The sequence below is a fragment of the Tricharina praecox genome, assembly GCF_024521635.1.
Source record: "Tricharina praecox strain CBS 144465 chromosome Unknown BZA05scaffold_13, whole genome shotgun sequence".
NCBI lineage: Eukaryota > Fungi > Ascomycota > Pezizomycetes > Pezizales > Pyronemataceae > Tricharina > Tricharina praecox.
Window position 1 is genome coordinate 295,393 of NW_026250415.1, and position 14,665 is coordinate 310,057.

The window sequence follows — 14,665 nt, forward strand, 5'->3', positions numbered from 1 at the left end:
CGTGGCTTTCTTGTTAGTGACGTATGTGTGAACTGGTTACGTGGGTGCCAAGGTGGCTTGTGCGACAAACAGGACACAACCCACCCGCCCAAGTTCCATCATCATCACCCAACCAACCCCCGGCGTCCCAGTAACAGCAACTTTCTCTCCCTGTCCCTCCCTCCCCACTCACGCCACAGCACAAATACTTTCTATTCTCTCCTCCTGCTTCCTCCCTCTTCCACACATCCCACGAGCGAACTGTTCAACCACAATACCATCGAAAACAACCCACTCCCACGATATCCTCCCCCCCTCGCCTAAACAACATCACCACCATCATCCCTTAGAAATAGCCATCCCACGATGACGTTGTATTACTCCCTTGTAAGTCACTGCTTTCCCCTCCCTCAGCGTTCGATATCTTCACGTGTCGCCGTGTTGATGAGCGTTTCGGACAACTGGCGAGTTGGGGGGAGGACTTAAGTGAAGGGCCGCATTCTAATTGGTTCCTCGGTTGTGACGTAGGTGTTTTTCCTCCTCGTGCTGGAGATGTCCATCTTCCTGCTCCTGGTGTTTCCGCTACCCTTCACCTGGCGCAAGAAGACTTTCGAGTTCATTTCGAACAGCCCGTTGATAGCGAAACTGCAATACGGCATGAAGGTATGTGTTTCCCCCTCCTCGGACCCCGCGCATGCCGGGAGGAGAGTTCGGCGAGCTGACAGTCGTAGATCACTTTCATTTTCATCCTGATCCTCTTTGTCGACTCCGTCAACCGTGTCTACCGCGTCCAACGCGAACTGTCCGAGCACGCGAATGCCGGCCCTTACGGACAAGCTGGCGGTGACAGGATGGAGGTCCAGGCTCGCAAGTTCTACTCTCAGCGCAACATGTTCGTATTCCCCGGTGAACGATGATCCGCACGTGTTCAGTGTGCTAATTCCCTCGTCAGGTACCTCTGTGGCTTCACCCTCTTCCTTTCCCTGATCCTGAACCGCACCTACACCTTCATCCTCGACATCCTGAGACTCGAGTCGACCGTTAAGGAGCTCCGTGCTACCACCAACGCTGGCAAGAGGGATGGTACCACCGCTGAGGTCCTCGCTAAGAAGGATATGGAGATTGCCAACATCAAGAAGCAAGCCGAGGGTCTGGCTAGGGAGTACGAGGCGCTGTCGGACCGCTACAACGCGGCTGTGTCAACCGGCTCGCCGACTCCCAAGAAGGAGTTGTAAACGGGTCATCGCACATGTGACGGCCTTGTATTACGAGACGTAGGAGAGGGGATCGTGGAAGACTGAGAAGCGGGGGAGAACTTTGGGGAGAACTAGCATGATTGGTCTGGGTGGAGCCGGGTGTACTTTTCATTTTGTATGCGGTCAATTTTAGTTGCAATTGTGACCGTCCGGATACTACAATCTGTCATAATTCTCCTTATCGTGATCTGTTCTGTCCGTCCTGTGATCTGCATCTGACAACCGCCAGTAATGAGATGTATCAATCTCTTCCCGTGCTCCCGTGGAGATCATCTATAGATGACGTTTTTTCGATGTGGATTGAGTTCCGCCCATTTTCCTCGGTCGGATGTGACCCCGGAATGACATCAGCACTTGGCAGTGCCATTCCCTAGCATAATCAACCCCACTCCTCCAGAGCATGGATGATCTCACATAGGATAGCTGCCTAGCTCATGCAATTGCGTGGATGCTCCAAACAACCTCGATTTCCGCGCTGCCATCCGTACTCCTCTCCCGGAAGGCTCTATCGAATGCAGCTCCCCACTACACCGACCGACGACAGTAGCCGTATCCAAATGTCGCACGTTTGTCCACCAGTGCCTTAGTAACCGGCCGACTCATACGGCGTACAGGAAGCTTACGCTTGTCACCTCGCCCAGCAACTCTTCTGCGGCCGAACGCAAGCCGCGGCTCGACCTTCTACGCGGCCATCCGTCGACGCGCCTGCTGCCCACCCACGCCATCTACGAGGCCGCCGGCGTCGCCCTGAACTCGCCATCGCTGCTGCCGCAGGACTCCTACGCCGAGAACCGCCACCCTCTGGCCTACGGCGCCGACAACGGCAACGCCAACGTGCGCGAGGAGATCGGCCGGTGGTGCGCAGAGCGCTACCGGCTGCGTGAGGCAATTCCACTGTACGTCCCCCCCCCCCCCCCCCCCCCTCCTCTCCGTCCGCGGGGCTGACCGTGCGCGAAGAGAGCGGATATTCCTGACCAACGGGGCATCATACGGGCTGCAGACAGCGCTATCGCTGTTCACGTCGCCGGTGACGGGGTACACCAAGTGCGCATTCGTGCTCAGCCCGACCTACTTCCTCGCGGGGCGGACCTTCGAGGACGCCGGGTTCGCGTCGCGGATCGTAGCCGTGCGGACGACGCGGACCTCGCTGGATTTCGACGGGCTGCTGGCGCAGCTGCGGCGCGTGGATGCTGAGCGGCCCGATGTGTCGCTCGAGGAGGGGTTGCGTCCCCTGCTGCGCGGGGGTGCGCCACAGGCGGCGAAGAGGCTGTTCAAATTCGTCCTGTATTGTGTACCGACGTACTCCAACCCCACCGGTGAGACCATGGATCTCGACTCCCGCCGCCGGCTCGTGCAGATCGCGCGCGAGTGGGATATGCTCATCATTTGCGACGATGTTTACGACTTCCTGGGGAACGATGATCAGCCCGCTGTGCCCCCCATGCGCCTGGTGAGTATCGACGCCGAGACCCTGCCGCGGGATAAGCCCGAAGGCGAGACGGGAAACACGATCAGCAACTGCTCGTTCTCGAAACTGGTCGGCCCTGGCCTGCGCGCGGGATGGATCGAGAGCGCGACGGGAGTGCTGGCGAAACAGCTCGGCGACGGGGGTGCGAATCATAGCGTATGCCACCCGTCCCACCCTCCTTCCCCCACGCTCGGACTGACACCGGTATCAAGGGCGGCTGTCCCTCGCAATTCACGAGCACGCTGTTGTACCCTTTGCTGCTCCCCCTCAGCGCGCGCAACCCTGTGCGGAAGATCGACAGCATAATCAGCACATTGACATTAGCGTACACGCTCCGGTGCGGGGCTTTGGTCGCGGCTATCCACGAGTTCCTTCCCGCCGGTACCGAGGTCTGGGGCGGTCGCGGCGGGTTCTTCGTTTGGGTCGGACTGCCGAAGGAGCTGGATGCCTGGGAGATTGTCAGGCTCGCGGCGGCTTATGAGGGCCTAGTCGTCGCTAGTGGCGGCATGAGTGAGTGTCCTGGTGAGGGGAACGCATTGGGCTGGGCGGATAGGTGGCTTAGAATCGCGGTTAGTTATTGTGAGGAGGAGGAGCTGGTCGAGGGCGTTAAGAGGCTGGCGAGGGCGGTGGATAGGTGGAGGGAGGGCGAGAGGGCGGTGAAGAGTGATGTCGAGGTTAAGTAAACTTAAAACTATCGTCGTTGTAGATGTATCATGTGGGATAGAATACAGAATTCCGACAGGCGTACGAGCAAAATACTGTTGTTGGCAGTACTCAAGAAGCGTATAGGGAAAACAGGCAGTTACATCTGTATGTAGATTAAAGAGAATACACAAAGAAAGGAGCGACCTCAATCGTCCGCCACGACTAAGCGGAGAACTCGCGACGTTTCAACACGTTTCTTGGAATATTCATCCGATCGAGTGAGAGAACATGACGCACGTTGTGGTGCGGTTGCTGCGATTGATCCAGGAGCCACTAACTGATGCGCCGTTGAGGATGAATGGCTGCTCGACTCTAGTTGAGCGAGTCGAGTCAGCCTGGGGGGTGACGGTACCCAAACGAGGTTGAATGGCTGCTCGAGTGTTACATACTTGGAAGATTCCCCTTATTCGTCACTCGATCGCAGCAGTGTCTCGTGCTGTCTTCTCGGCACGCGTCGCGTTGGGTTGAACGGGAGCTGGTAATATGTGAAGTGGTTGGCTGGTTGTTCGCTCACGGAAATTGGACTTGACCATGGAGCTGGCGAGGCTGAATGGCTGCTCGAGTGCTTCTTGGAACATCCCCCTGGCTCGATCACACCAGGTAACGAGGCTGAATGGCTACTCAAGTGATTCTTGGAATTCCCAGCAGCTGTCGAGTAACTAGTCTACCCTGTGCTCCCTAGAGTCCGCAAGGTGTCATCCACACTCTGCCCGAGTCACAGCTCCAGCTGCTCCACGATCAAGAGAACGGGTGATGAATAGAGCTGGATCACGAAACTAATCTCGGAGCTGTCGAGGATGAATGGCCACCTACCTGGGTATTCTAGTATGTATACTAAATCATGGAATTAGAATGGGACGAGTAAGAATTGCGGATTCGAGGGTTGAGGCTTGAATGGAGTATATAGATCTTGGAACACCCAGCGGCTGTCGAGTACCTACCGTAGTTATCTTATTGGCGGCTGGGTACCTACCTCCCAAAGTAATCAGTGCTCCGTGGAAGGTGCCATCCACACTCATCCCGAAGAAACATCTCCAACTACTCCACAGTCAAGAACTGGTGGTGAACAGGGCTGGACCGCGCGACTACTCTTGGAGCTTTCGAGCTGTCAAGGATGAATAGCCGCCTAGGTACATACCCATCCTAGCACATACTTGATAAATACATAAACCCCATGATCAAAAAAGAAAAAAAGGTCGTTCTGCCTAAGCTCACCGCAGTCAAGTCCGTATCTCCGTATCTCCCTGCCCTGTACCTACCAGCATTCTTTAGCCAGTCTATAGGCTTCGTTGCCATCACTTCCAAATTCCAACGGCGATCCATGAGAATTACCGAGTGCGATCCTATGAATCAGTACCCAACTCACGCCGGTGTCTCGGAGCTACCATTCCAGCACTCACGAGAAAGGTCAGTAGGCTAGGCCAGGCTTCACCCCCAGGCTCCTCGGTAAGTCTTTGCCCTGCACTGTAAAATGTTCGTTAACCATCATTTGTGATTGCCCGCCGCCGCCGCTGTCAACGCTCAATATCTAACACCACATATGTCAGGCTTGAGCGCTGGCAAACCCCCCACGGCGTTATTGGTACGTTGGTGTATGTAGATATAAGGTTCGCAGCGTATCCGGCGAGATTGACAGTGCGTCTTGTTGATATGTATACTTGCGGTTCGAGCGGAATGGTTGGGGAAGTCTGTATACTCCGCGCAAGCGCACGAAGCCCGGCCGTGTGCTCTACATACACACGATACATACGATTACGTGGAGACGGGCGTTTGAACATGATAGGTCTAGCTATCTCCGAGTCTCCGGTTCGCCGCGTCGGGGGAGTCCGCCCCAGGTGGCAGGGACCGTCATCGCCGTGCTGCTGGTGTTGACGTGCTCGACAATCAATGCATGAAAAGCGCGCAGCCGCGCCTGCCAAAGGGAAAGGGCTGGACTTGATGGCGACAGTATCGACCGCATACCCGCTCACTCGCAATGCGCAGCCTTCCCTTCCCCTCCCCCCTACCCACTCCCCCCTCCATCCTCTACCACCCCACCGCCGCCTCGATGACGGGCTTTTTTGCTTTTCTCATCCGATCTAGGTATCCGTCTACTATTTAGGATAGGGACCCTTCGCCCCACAGTCATAGCATATCGTGCAGTTCATCTATCTACCAGTTAGCGAGTCCAATGATGCCCCCCTCCCTCCAAATATCGTCATGCGGGGAATAAATATAGATGTGTCAGGGCCTGGCTGAGTGCGCTGCACGCATGCAGTAGAGTGCACCGCCCATTCGCAGACCTTCACGGCGGTAGTGGCAGTAACAGTGGCAGTGGCAATCTACCTACATACGTGATTTATCAGGAAGGCTGTGGCCTGTGAGTCGAACGGAACGATGTGTGCAACTGCACACTTCACTGAGCTTCTTACCTAACTCAACGTTAGTTGTTATCTAGATGTAGGTACCATACGACTGCTGCCTCCAGCCTTCCTTTCTGCTCCCTCCCTCCCTCGCTCCCCTTATCCCTCATTCATTCATCCATCCCTTCCACCGCCCGCCCGCCTATGCTACTCACTAGCTCTGGACGAGAAGGAGAACGATCGACAGAATACCTCATTTTTTCACTTGTTCTCCCCACAGGTCGATCGATATATGGGAAACAATACGCGCGCTGCGGCGGCAGGGCTTCAGAGCATGAGCAATACCTATGCCTGACTACTCCACAGCAGGAGACGCGCACGTCCGCACGTTCGCACACCTGGGTGGGCCTGGTGGGTGGGGACATCTTACATACTATACATACTGCGCCCGTTGCTAACTAATCGGTGCGCTGATCTAGGGTTGTGACGAGTCGCCATGCTGTGTACCTAGAGCTTGTGGTTCTTACGTTTGGCACCACCAGCGCCAGTGGCCGCGCCGCGGCGATGATGATGCTGCCTAGAAGGTGCGTCAGGCACCAAACAGAATAACGACGACGCCGGAATATGTATGCACGAGCATAAGCGGGTGTGTCACGCATAGTCAGTATGTGAGTCGCACGTCCTCTTGAGAATAGGTTATCCGCTTCTCGCCTACTTACGAACGATACGGTACGATAAGGCTGTTGGGCTTCTGGATGATTTCGCTCCATACATACGGTAGGTACTTACCCAAGTCACTTATGTACCAGTACTCAGTACTCATCGCCGGTCCGGGGAAATATCCACTGATTGCAGACGGAAATATAGTAGCTCGGGATCTCTCGGGCGTCGGGAGCCGGGACAGAAGTGTGGGGAAAGGTCCGAAAGGACAATCTTGACTCACGGGCGAAGCCCGCAAGCGTTAGTTAACTACCGATTGCGCACGCTTCTGGGCAGTGAGCACCTGCATGGAACGTCAGATAAACGGTGGTATGTATCTTCCGGTGGATTCTACATACACATACGAGGTGAATTGGCAGCTGGATGAACCGGTTAAAGTATAGGTACGGCTAACTAACTGCTCTCATGTGTGTCTATGTGCTGCGCATCTGACGAATTCAGGGCAGTGGGCACTGCCTCGCCTCGCCTCCTCGAGTCACTGACTCCCTGACTCCCTGCGCATTCGCGACCAAGGTACATACATACATAGAGTACATACCATACAGTTCTTCCTTGACCAATACGACAGCGGTGAGGCAGTTCAGCTTCAAGATTGAGCGATTGCGGAAACAAAAAACGAAACAGTCTGCTATGCAGGTACCTAACAGGGTAACTACAACCATGTCGACCAAGGGAACAGCTCGAGGGGGTTCTCCTTAATTATTGTTGTGGAGGGAGAGGGGCGTGCTCACAGCTGAGCTGGGTGCTGTGCAGCCCAACCCAACCCAACGCACCGACGCCGACGCACCGACGCATGGATGATGGCTGGCGGCTGGAGTTCGGGATCTCGCGAGGCGTGTAGAGTATGTAACATATGCTACATACTCTACACGGCTCTGCTGGGTGGGAGGAGGAGCAGCCGAACGATTATTGAGAGTTGCTTGCTTATAGCACATCATAGATTAGTTGGGGCAGGCATGGATGCCACAATTCCACAGCCGGGGCTGGCTCGAAGGGCGGGTTTCTATCCGACAAAAAAGAAGGTTGGGACACGCACCCGTGTGCCCGCCTACATGCCTTGGTGCTCCACGGGCTTCCGGCACCAAGCCGCCCCAGGGTTTTTTCTTTCTTTTCTCATCATTAGTCAGGAGCCGAAGACCGCCCGACCGCCACGGCGATCCCGTGGACGGTGACGGGGTGGTGATGTTGTTGGCTGTTGGCTGCTGCAGTGCGTCCGCTCGCCACGCCACGTGCTTATGTAATGAGCTCTCGGCTACCGCAAGGTACAGTACTACAGGTACTGCGAGCAGTAGGTACTCTACTCTTCATACTTCCGTTCGAACCGCCGCTGGGACGACAGCGTCCCTTCTTTCCTTCCTTCCTTCTGCCTTCCTTCTTGGCTCCCGGTCTAGGTCTCGGAAGCTTATGGCGGCATGGATTTGTTTGGCTGGCTGGCCCTGCGCCCACATTTCCGGGGCAGCCAGATGGGTGCTGGTTGGTTGCTAGGTGTTAGGTTGCACGTTTGTCCAACCCCAGATTCCGTCTTGTTGTGGTCCTGTGGCCAGACCTGCAGCAGTGCGGCTGAATGGCTGGCTGGTAAATCATAGTTCCTGGGAGGTGGCAAATAGCAAAGCTCGGGGTCCGGGGATGGGTTGGTTGTTGTATAGCAGCATGGGAACATGGGTAGGTTCAACCGAAGAAAGGGTGTCTGGTATAGGAGGAAAAGGTGTGGACCCTGAACTGCCCGACCATGCAGGGCTTCAGATTGATTGATTGTGAAAAGGATGTGGACGTTCTCGAGCTTGGGCGTTTCTGGTCTGTCTGATCTGTCAGAGTCACGCCCCCATCCCACCCCCAACATTATCAGCAGCGGCACTGCTTACAGTATCCATACGAGTGCCTACCACCGGACAACGGACCAGCAAGCGACTGCTATCTAACTACCGTAACCAACCTATCAATTATTTTCTACACACGGAGGACCACGCGATATGATCGTCATCCCTATGCACAGGTGCTCGGTGGATTCGGGCATGCTCAACGCAGGATAAGTCACACGTAAAAATGACCGCGGACTGGCCTCGATCTGCAATCCGCCATCCGAAGATGTTGCCCCGACAGCCACAGCCGGACGCCAGACGGCCAGACGGCCAGACGGCAGTGGCCAGTTGGCTAGTTGGCTGGACGGTGGGACGGTCAGACGCCCAGTATAAAGCTATATGGACCGCTGCATCCTCTGTGGTCCAGTAATTATTCCAGATCTCTCCCTCCCTCCCTCTTTCTGTCCATTGTTTCGTTGTACGACATTCCATCGTTCGTGGCCCCCGATACCCGCCACCGCCCGCAACAACTCTTTCGTTACATTTTCTGTGTGCTGTTGAATCAAGCCAGCACCCGTCTTTCTTTTCGTCCAGCACATCAAAACACAGCCCAGGCAGACACGCACTCGAGCGAGCACTACCTGCCCTTTGGTGACCGTCTTACTCACCAACCCACCTACCCTTCCCTCCCCCCTGAGCAACGACCGGAGACGTGATTATCGCGCTCCGCTCCCCGAATTGGTAGCTTAATAGCTTGATAGGAGGAGAAGCACAAGAACCGTCCCTACAGGGTTCTGCAGAACAGCGTTTACTTAAATCCGGCCCCCTTCCTTCCTTCACTCCTGGCTCTCTCTATATCCAGACGAAAGTTCCTCCCTTCACTTCGGTCCTTCGTCTCTATCCCACGATTGTCTAGGCACCACCGTACCTTTTGGTCCAACATGAACTCCCGTCGTGGTTCCATCCAGCAGCCCGAGCAGCAGCCGCAGCAACAGCAGCCGTTGACTCTTCCCGTTGCCCCAGCTTCGTATATCGTCAAGACGCCATGTGTACCGACACCGGATTCGGCCTTACGACATCAGGCGTCGCGCGACTTATCCTATTTCCCGCTCCAGGCCGAGACCATCGTCGTCCCTTCGAACGATAACCTTCTCGAGAACGTTGATACCCTACGAAATAAGCCCCTCTGGACCGAGAGTCAGAAGCCTGTCAAGATCGCTGTCAACGCACCTCCGGCGCCGGTGGCGGCCAAGCTTGAGACACAGACGGAGCTCGAAGAACCAGTCATAACCGTGCTGCCGTCCGAAGAGCAGCAGCCTCCTCCGCTACCGCTTTCCTCCACACCGGCTGTTCTGGCCATTGTCGATCCGATCGTCGAGAAGAAAGTAGTAGCTTTCGAGAAGACAGCGCCACCGTCCCGGAGCTTGTCTGTCCTTAGTGTTCCGGCTAGCGTGATTGCCACGAGCCCGTCCGACAAAGAAACCTGGGACCGCACGTTGTCCAGGGTCATCAACGGTATCGTGTCCATCAAGGCCACGACCACGCGTCCCTTCGACACCGAGTCGGCGGGCGACTACACCGCCACCGGATTCGTGATCTCCAAGGAGCATGGATTGATCCTGTCCAACCGCCACGTAGTCAACCCGGCGCCAATCACGTCGGTCGCGGTCTTTGTCAACTATGAGGAGATCCCTATCTGGCCCGTGTATCGCGACCCGATCCACGACTTCGGTATCTTCCGGTACGACCCGGCGAAGCTCAAGCACATCAAGGTCGAGGAGATTGAGCTCCACCCCGATGCGGCGCACGTCGGCGAGGATATTCGCGTCGTCGGAAACGACGCCGGCGAGAAGTTGAGTATCTTGGGATCCACGCTCGCGCGTCTGGACCGACATGCGCCTTCGTATGGAGTTGATAGCTACAATGTAAGCTTCCCTTATCTCGTGCAACCCCAACCACATCGCATCTCAAACCATAGAATATGATTGGATAACTGTTTTTTCTTTTTCTTTTTCAGGATTTCAATACGTTCTACATGCAAGCAGCCTCCGGCACCTCTGGCGGCTCATCCGGTAGTCCCGTCCTGAACATTCAGGGCCACGCTGTGGCGCTCAATGCCGGCGGTTCCAACAGCTCTCAGAGCTCCTTCTATCTTCCTTTGCACCGTGTTGTGCGAGCTGTCGAGAAGATTAAGAGGGGCGAAATTGTCAGCCGTGGTACCTTGCAGACCGAGTTTCTCTTCAAGAGTTACGACGAGCTACGCCGCCTCGGTATGAGCGAGGAGCTCGAGGAGCAGTGTCGCACCCGATTCCCCAGCGCTTCTGGACTTCTTAGCGTCATCCGTGTCCTGAGAGGAGGTCCAGCGAGTGCCAACCGCAAGGGTGCATCCGCTGTCGAAGGAGTCACCGCGGAGGGCTTTACTCGTGTACCCGGTCTCGAGCCGGGCGATATCCTCTTCTCTTGCAACGGCCAGCACATCACCGGATTTGTTGACCTGTGGGAAATCATCGATGATAGTGTTGACCAGGAGATCACCCTTGGTATCTTCAGGGTTGGTAAGAACGGAGGTGCCAGCGGGATGTGCCAGGTGACTGCCCGGGTCCAGGATCTGCACTCGATCACCCCTAGCCGGTTCCTCGAAATCGGAGGCGCCACTTTCCACGACCTGTCGTATCAGATCGCCCGCAACCACAACTGCGAGCTGGGCACGGGCGTCTTCTGCGCCGCCTCCGGGTTCCTCTTGTGGTCGTCATGGAGTCGCGATTTCCTTGTCACCAGCGTCGACGGAAAGCCTACCAAGACACTCGACCAGTTCGTCGAGGTCCTGAGCGCGCTTCCCGATCGCAAGCGCATTCCTGTCATGACCAGGCCGCTGGGCAAGTCCGACGAGCACGTCATGATGGTGGACATGGACCGCCACTTCTTCCTTGCCGCGCTGTTCGAGCGCTGCGACTTGACGGGCACCTGGACTCGCAAGGAGCTGGAGGCTGCGCCCTTCGAAGTGGCCGAGGAGCCCCAGACCTCGAGCTCCGTCTGCGAGACTGAAATCGAAGAAGAGGAGGAGGAGGACGTCGAGACGATTGCATTGGATAAGATCAAGTCCGCCTTGGTTAACGTTGTCTGCCGCCTACCTTATTCTGTCTACGGAAACACTTCGGCGTCCAACTACTCCGGTGTCGGACTTATTGTCACTGTGGACCCGATTCCGTTGGTCGTATTCGACCGTACCGCCGTCCCCACCGAGATGCTCGATATCCGGTTGACGGTCTCCAACAAGAGTTTCCCTGGAAAGGTGGTGTACCTCGGTGCATTCACCCTTGTAACCTTTGATCGCAAGCTCCTTCCAGAGGACGTTACCCTCCCCACGTGGGACGAGGTTCCCTTGAAGGTCCGCGACGAGGTCAAGGTCATCGGTCTTACTTCGGATCAGCTCTTGGTGACCAAGGATTCGTCCATCTGCAGCATCGGCATGAACTTCAACACCAAGCAGTGCAACCCTCCCCGCAACCGTCTGATCAACGTTGAGAACATTAACGTGCTCGAGTCTCCCAGCTGCTGGGGCGGTGTAATCGTGCGCAAGCCTGCCACGCCCACGAGCACCCACAACGTATCGGCGTTCTTCATGGCGGTATCGTCCCAGAACCGCGCTGGTGAGGACGTATGTTGGACCCAGGGCTGTGAAATCCAGCGCTACATCATGCCGGTCGTGCGCAAGATCCAGGAGAGTGTTGGTACACCCATGGATGTCGAGCCGCCCACCAGGGATCTCGGTATCGAGTTTGCGGACTTGCCGCTCTCCACTGTGTCCACCATGGGGCTATCGGAGCGCCGCTTCAAGGGCTTCGTCAAGGCCGCCAAGAAGTTCCGTGGCAACCCCCGCCCGCTGGTCGTCGAGACCCGCCTGCGCCCGACCACCCCTGGCACCGACAAGGAGGCCGCACTCAAGATCGCCGACATCGTGCTCGAGATTGAGGGTAAGCCCATCTACCGCGTCAGCGAGCTGACGGAGCTTAACCTCGACAACAAGGAGCAGGTCGAAGTGATCGTGCTGCGTGGCCGCCAAGAGGTCAAGCTTACCATCCCCACGGTGGCATCATGGCCGTCGTCGGGCAAGACCATCGTCCAGTTCTTTGGCGCGATCCTGCACTCGACACACAGTGCCGCATTGGAGCAGGTGTCGTCGACCGCGGCCCTGGTCCCTCTGGACTCTCCCGGCGTCTACGTCGGCGGCGTATCCTACGGCTCCCCGGCACTCGACAACATCCGCCCCACACACTGGATCCTTGAAGTCGACGGCTCCCCCGTGAACTCTATCGAAGACGTGCTCTCGCTCGTCCGCGAGAAGCGCTGGCAGCAGGGTGATTACGTCCGCGTCAAGCAGGTGTCGCGCAAGGGAATCACCTCCCTTGTCAGCGTCAAGGTCGACGAACGCTTCTGGCCCACGCTGTGCTGGACCAAGGATACCGAGAACGCTGAAGGCGCCGGATGGAAGCAGGAGCGGTGGAGTGGCGAGGAGTTTGTGCTGCCTTTCGGACAGTAGACGTTGAGTTTTTGGGTCGGTTGGGTTGGCGTTGCTGTTGATTGATTGTCTGGTTGTCTGATTATGATTCCTTTCTCTTTCTTTTCTTCTGCTTTTGCTTTAATAGCGGACTGTTTTTTGGGTTATCTTGGATTTTAGTATTATCATTGGGGTTTGCATGGGATGATGGTTCGGGGTTTGGCTGACTGGTTGGTTGGTTGGTTAGTTGGGGCAGGTTTCGGGTATCATACAAATCATGGGGGTTTATCTTCTCACTCACTACTGTTTTGGTTTTTTGGATTTTGGATTATTACTTTTCTTTTGGCTGCGATAGATTGTTTTTGTTCGATCTCTACCACTACCTATTACCTCATTCTTAGAAACCAAACGGGCATTGCTGTACCGGTATGAAATAAGTATGCTTGAGAAGCTTGAGAAGTTTGAGAAAAGGGGGGTTAATGGATTACATGGTTCTGTAAGAAGTTTGGCTTGCGAGTGGTTACTGACGATGATTGATGTTCGTTCGTAAGATTCGGGATGTTGCTGGGTGAGAGGGACGAACGGTGATGGTTAACCGCCAATTATAGTAGAACTGCATCATCGACTTACCTGGGTAGATCAGGTTGAATGGTGGTTGATGGTGGCCAGGTATCCTCGATGGGTAGGCGGCTGATGGGTTCGATTGAGAGGGGCCTTTCGGGTCGTGTATGTACTATAATACGTACGGTAGGTGGCCATTAATCTTCGACACCTAGGTACAAGACTAGTCTCGCGATCCGGTACCATTCACTACCAGTTCTCCTGATAGTGGAGCAGTGGGAGATGTTTCCTCGCGATGAGTGTGAATAGCAACTTCTAGACTTTAGGGAGCACAGAGCAGGTATGATGTATGTAGGAAAAGTAGGTAGGTGGTAGGTACCCAGCTGCCGATAATTTACAACTACTCGAGTCTTGAGTCGACAGAAGCTGTGAATTCCAAGACCTCAACCTCAATCCTTGAATCTGCAGCTCTCACTCGTCCCGTCCCATTCCCGCCACCACCGCCACCGTAATAACGTATCTCCTTGGTCGCCATAGTCTAGTAAGGCTGCACACTAGGTACACTACTGGTACTATCTACCCTGTAATTAAGTGTTTATGTCGTCCTTGCTCGTCTGGTTTCGTTCGGTTTTCCTTCTTCATCGCTCTTGGACAGTTGGACTTTTTCTTGAATTGATCACGGTTTTGAACCTGTGCCCGTTTTGGGGTCTCTCAGTAGGGAGTGGGGAGGAAACGGACATGTTCCAACCCTGATCTAGATTATCAAGATCGAATGCTGAAGGATGACCAAACAAGAATATTCAAGGAAGTCCGCATCCATTCATTCGATCTTGCAACCACCGTCCATGGCCCCATCCGTCTCCCAAGATTCCCGCTCATCCCGCCATCTCATGACCGCACTGCCACAGCCTAGCCTCAACTGCATAGGTGCTGACAGATGCCAGCACCGCAAAACGGGTGATATCCTATGAAAAAGCTACCTACATAAGCACTCACCCCCTCCGATACGATTTGCGCGTGTGTGGCTGTTCCTCGCTGTTTCTCGAGTCATGGCCCATGGATTGGTCACGGCTAATGACAACCGACCGACAACCGACCGACCATTGGACGGCGCAGTTCATCCCGCCGCAGTCGCCGCACTGTCACTTCTGCTTCACCTGCTTCACTTGCTTCACCTGCTTCAATCCTGTGTAGATCCCGTAGGACTAGGTAGGTATTTGGAGGTGAAACCGCGTGCTTACAGGTGAACTACGGTACCGGGGCTTTGGTTGGTATGTTGTATGGTGACCACTGCACCAAGTGGAGTATTCAACTCTTGGGTTCCATCTAGCACGTCG

At 55.4% G+C, this 14,665-nt stretch overlaps 3 protein-coding genes across 3 annotated transcripts; all 3 read left to right on the forward strand.

The window, feature by feature from the left end:
* The first annotated feature begins 85 nt into the window (after nt 1-85).
* Nucleotides 86-1,413, forward strand: BZA05DRAFT_399006 (B-cell receptor-associated protein 31-like-domain-containing protein). Its single transcript, XM_051483759.1, has 4 exons — nt 86-366; nt 508-642; nt 711-871; nt 932-1,413. The coding sequence occupies exons 1-4, from the start codon at nt 346-348 to the stop codon at nt 1,212-1,214; spliced, it is 600 nt and encodes a 199-aa protein (XP_051339079.1). The 5' UTR covers nt 86-345; the 3' UTR covers nt 1,215-1,413.
* BZA05DRAFT_399009 (pyridoxal phosphate-dependent transferase) lies at nt 1,414-3,711 on the forward strand. Its single transcript, XM_051483760.1, has 4 exons — nt 1,414-1,797; nt 1,850-2,131; nt 2,193-2,859; nt 2,916-3,711. Exons 1-4 carry the CDS (start codon nt 1,670-1,672, stop codon nt 3,384-3,386), a joined length of 1,548 nt encoding a protein of 515 aa, XP_051339080.1. The 5' UTR covers nt 1,414-1,669; the 3' UTR covers nt 3,387-3,711.
* Nucleotides 3,712-8,986: 5,275 nt separating this feature from the next.
* BZA05DRAFT_51974 (uncharacterized protein) lies at nt 8,987-12,890 on the forward strand. Its single transcript, XM_051488390.1, has 2 exons — nt 8,987-10,194; nt 10,287-12,890. The coding sequence occupies exons 1-2, from the start codon at nt 9,211-9,213 to the stop codon at nt 12,807-12,809; spliced, it is 3,507 nt and encodes a 1,168-aa protein (XP_051339081.1). The 5' UTR covers nt 8,987-9,210; the 3' UTR covers nt 12,810-12,890.
* The last annotated feature ends 1,775 nt before the right edge of the window (nt 12,891-14,665 follow it).

Coding starts and splice junctions, on each gene's coding strand:
- BZA05DRAFT_399009 (XM_051483760.1), top strand. CDS start 1,670: ATGCAATTGCGTGGATGCTCCAAACAACCTCGATTTCCGCGCTGCCAT. Junction 1,798..1,849: donor AGTAGCCGTATCCAAATGTC/GCACGTTTGTCC, acceptor TACGGCGTACAG/GAAGCTTACGCTTGTCACCT. Junction 2,860..2,915: donor ACGGGGGTGCGAATCATAGC/GTATGCCACCCG, acceptor ACCGGTATCAAG/GGCGGCTGTCCCTCGCAATT.
- BZA05DRAFT_399006 (XM_051483759.1), top strand. CDS start 346: ATGACGTTGTATTACTCCCTT. Junction 643..710: donor AACTGCAATACGGCATGAAG/GTATGTGTTTCC, acceptor TGACAGTCGTAG/ATCACTTTCATTTTCATCCT. Junction 872..931: donor TTCTACTCTCAGCGCAACAT/GTTCGTATTCCC, acceptor TTCCCTCGTCAG/GTACCTCTGTGGCTTCACCC.
- BZA05DRAFT_51974 (XM_051488390.1), top strand. CDS start 9,211: ATGAACTCCCGTCGTGGTTCCATCCAGCAGCCCGAGCAGCAGCCGCAG. Junction 10,195..10,286: donor ATGGAGTTGATAGCTACAAT/GTAAGCTTCCCT, acceptor TTTCTTTTTCAG/GATTTCAATACGTTCTACAT.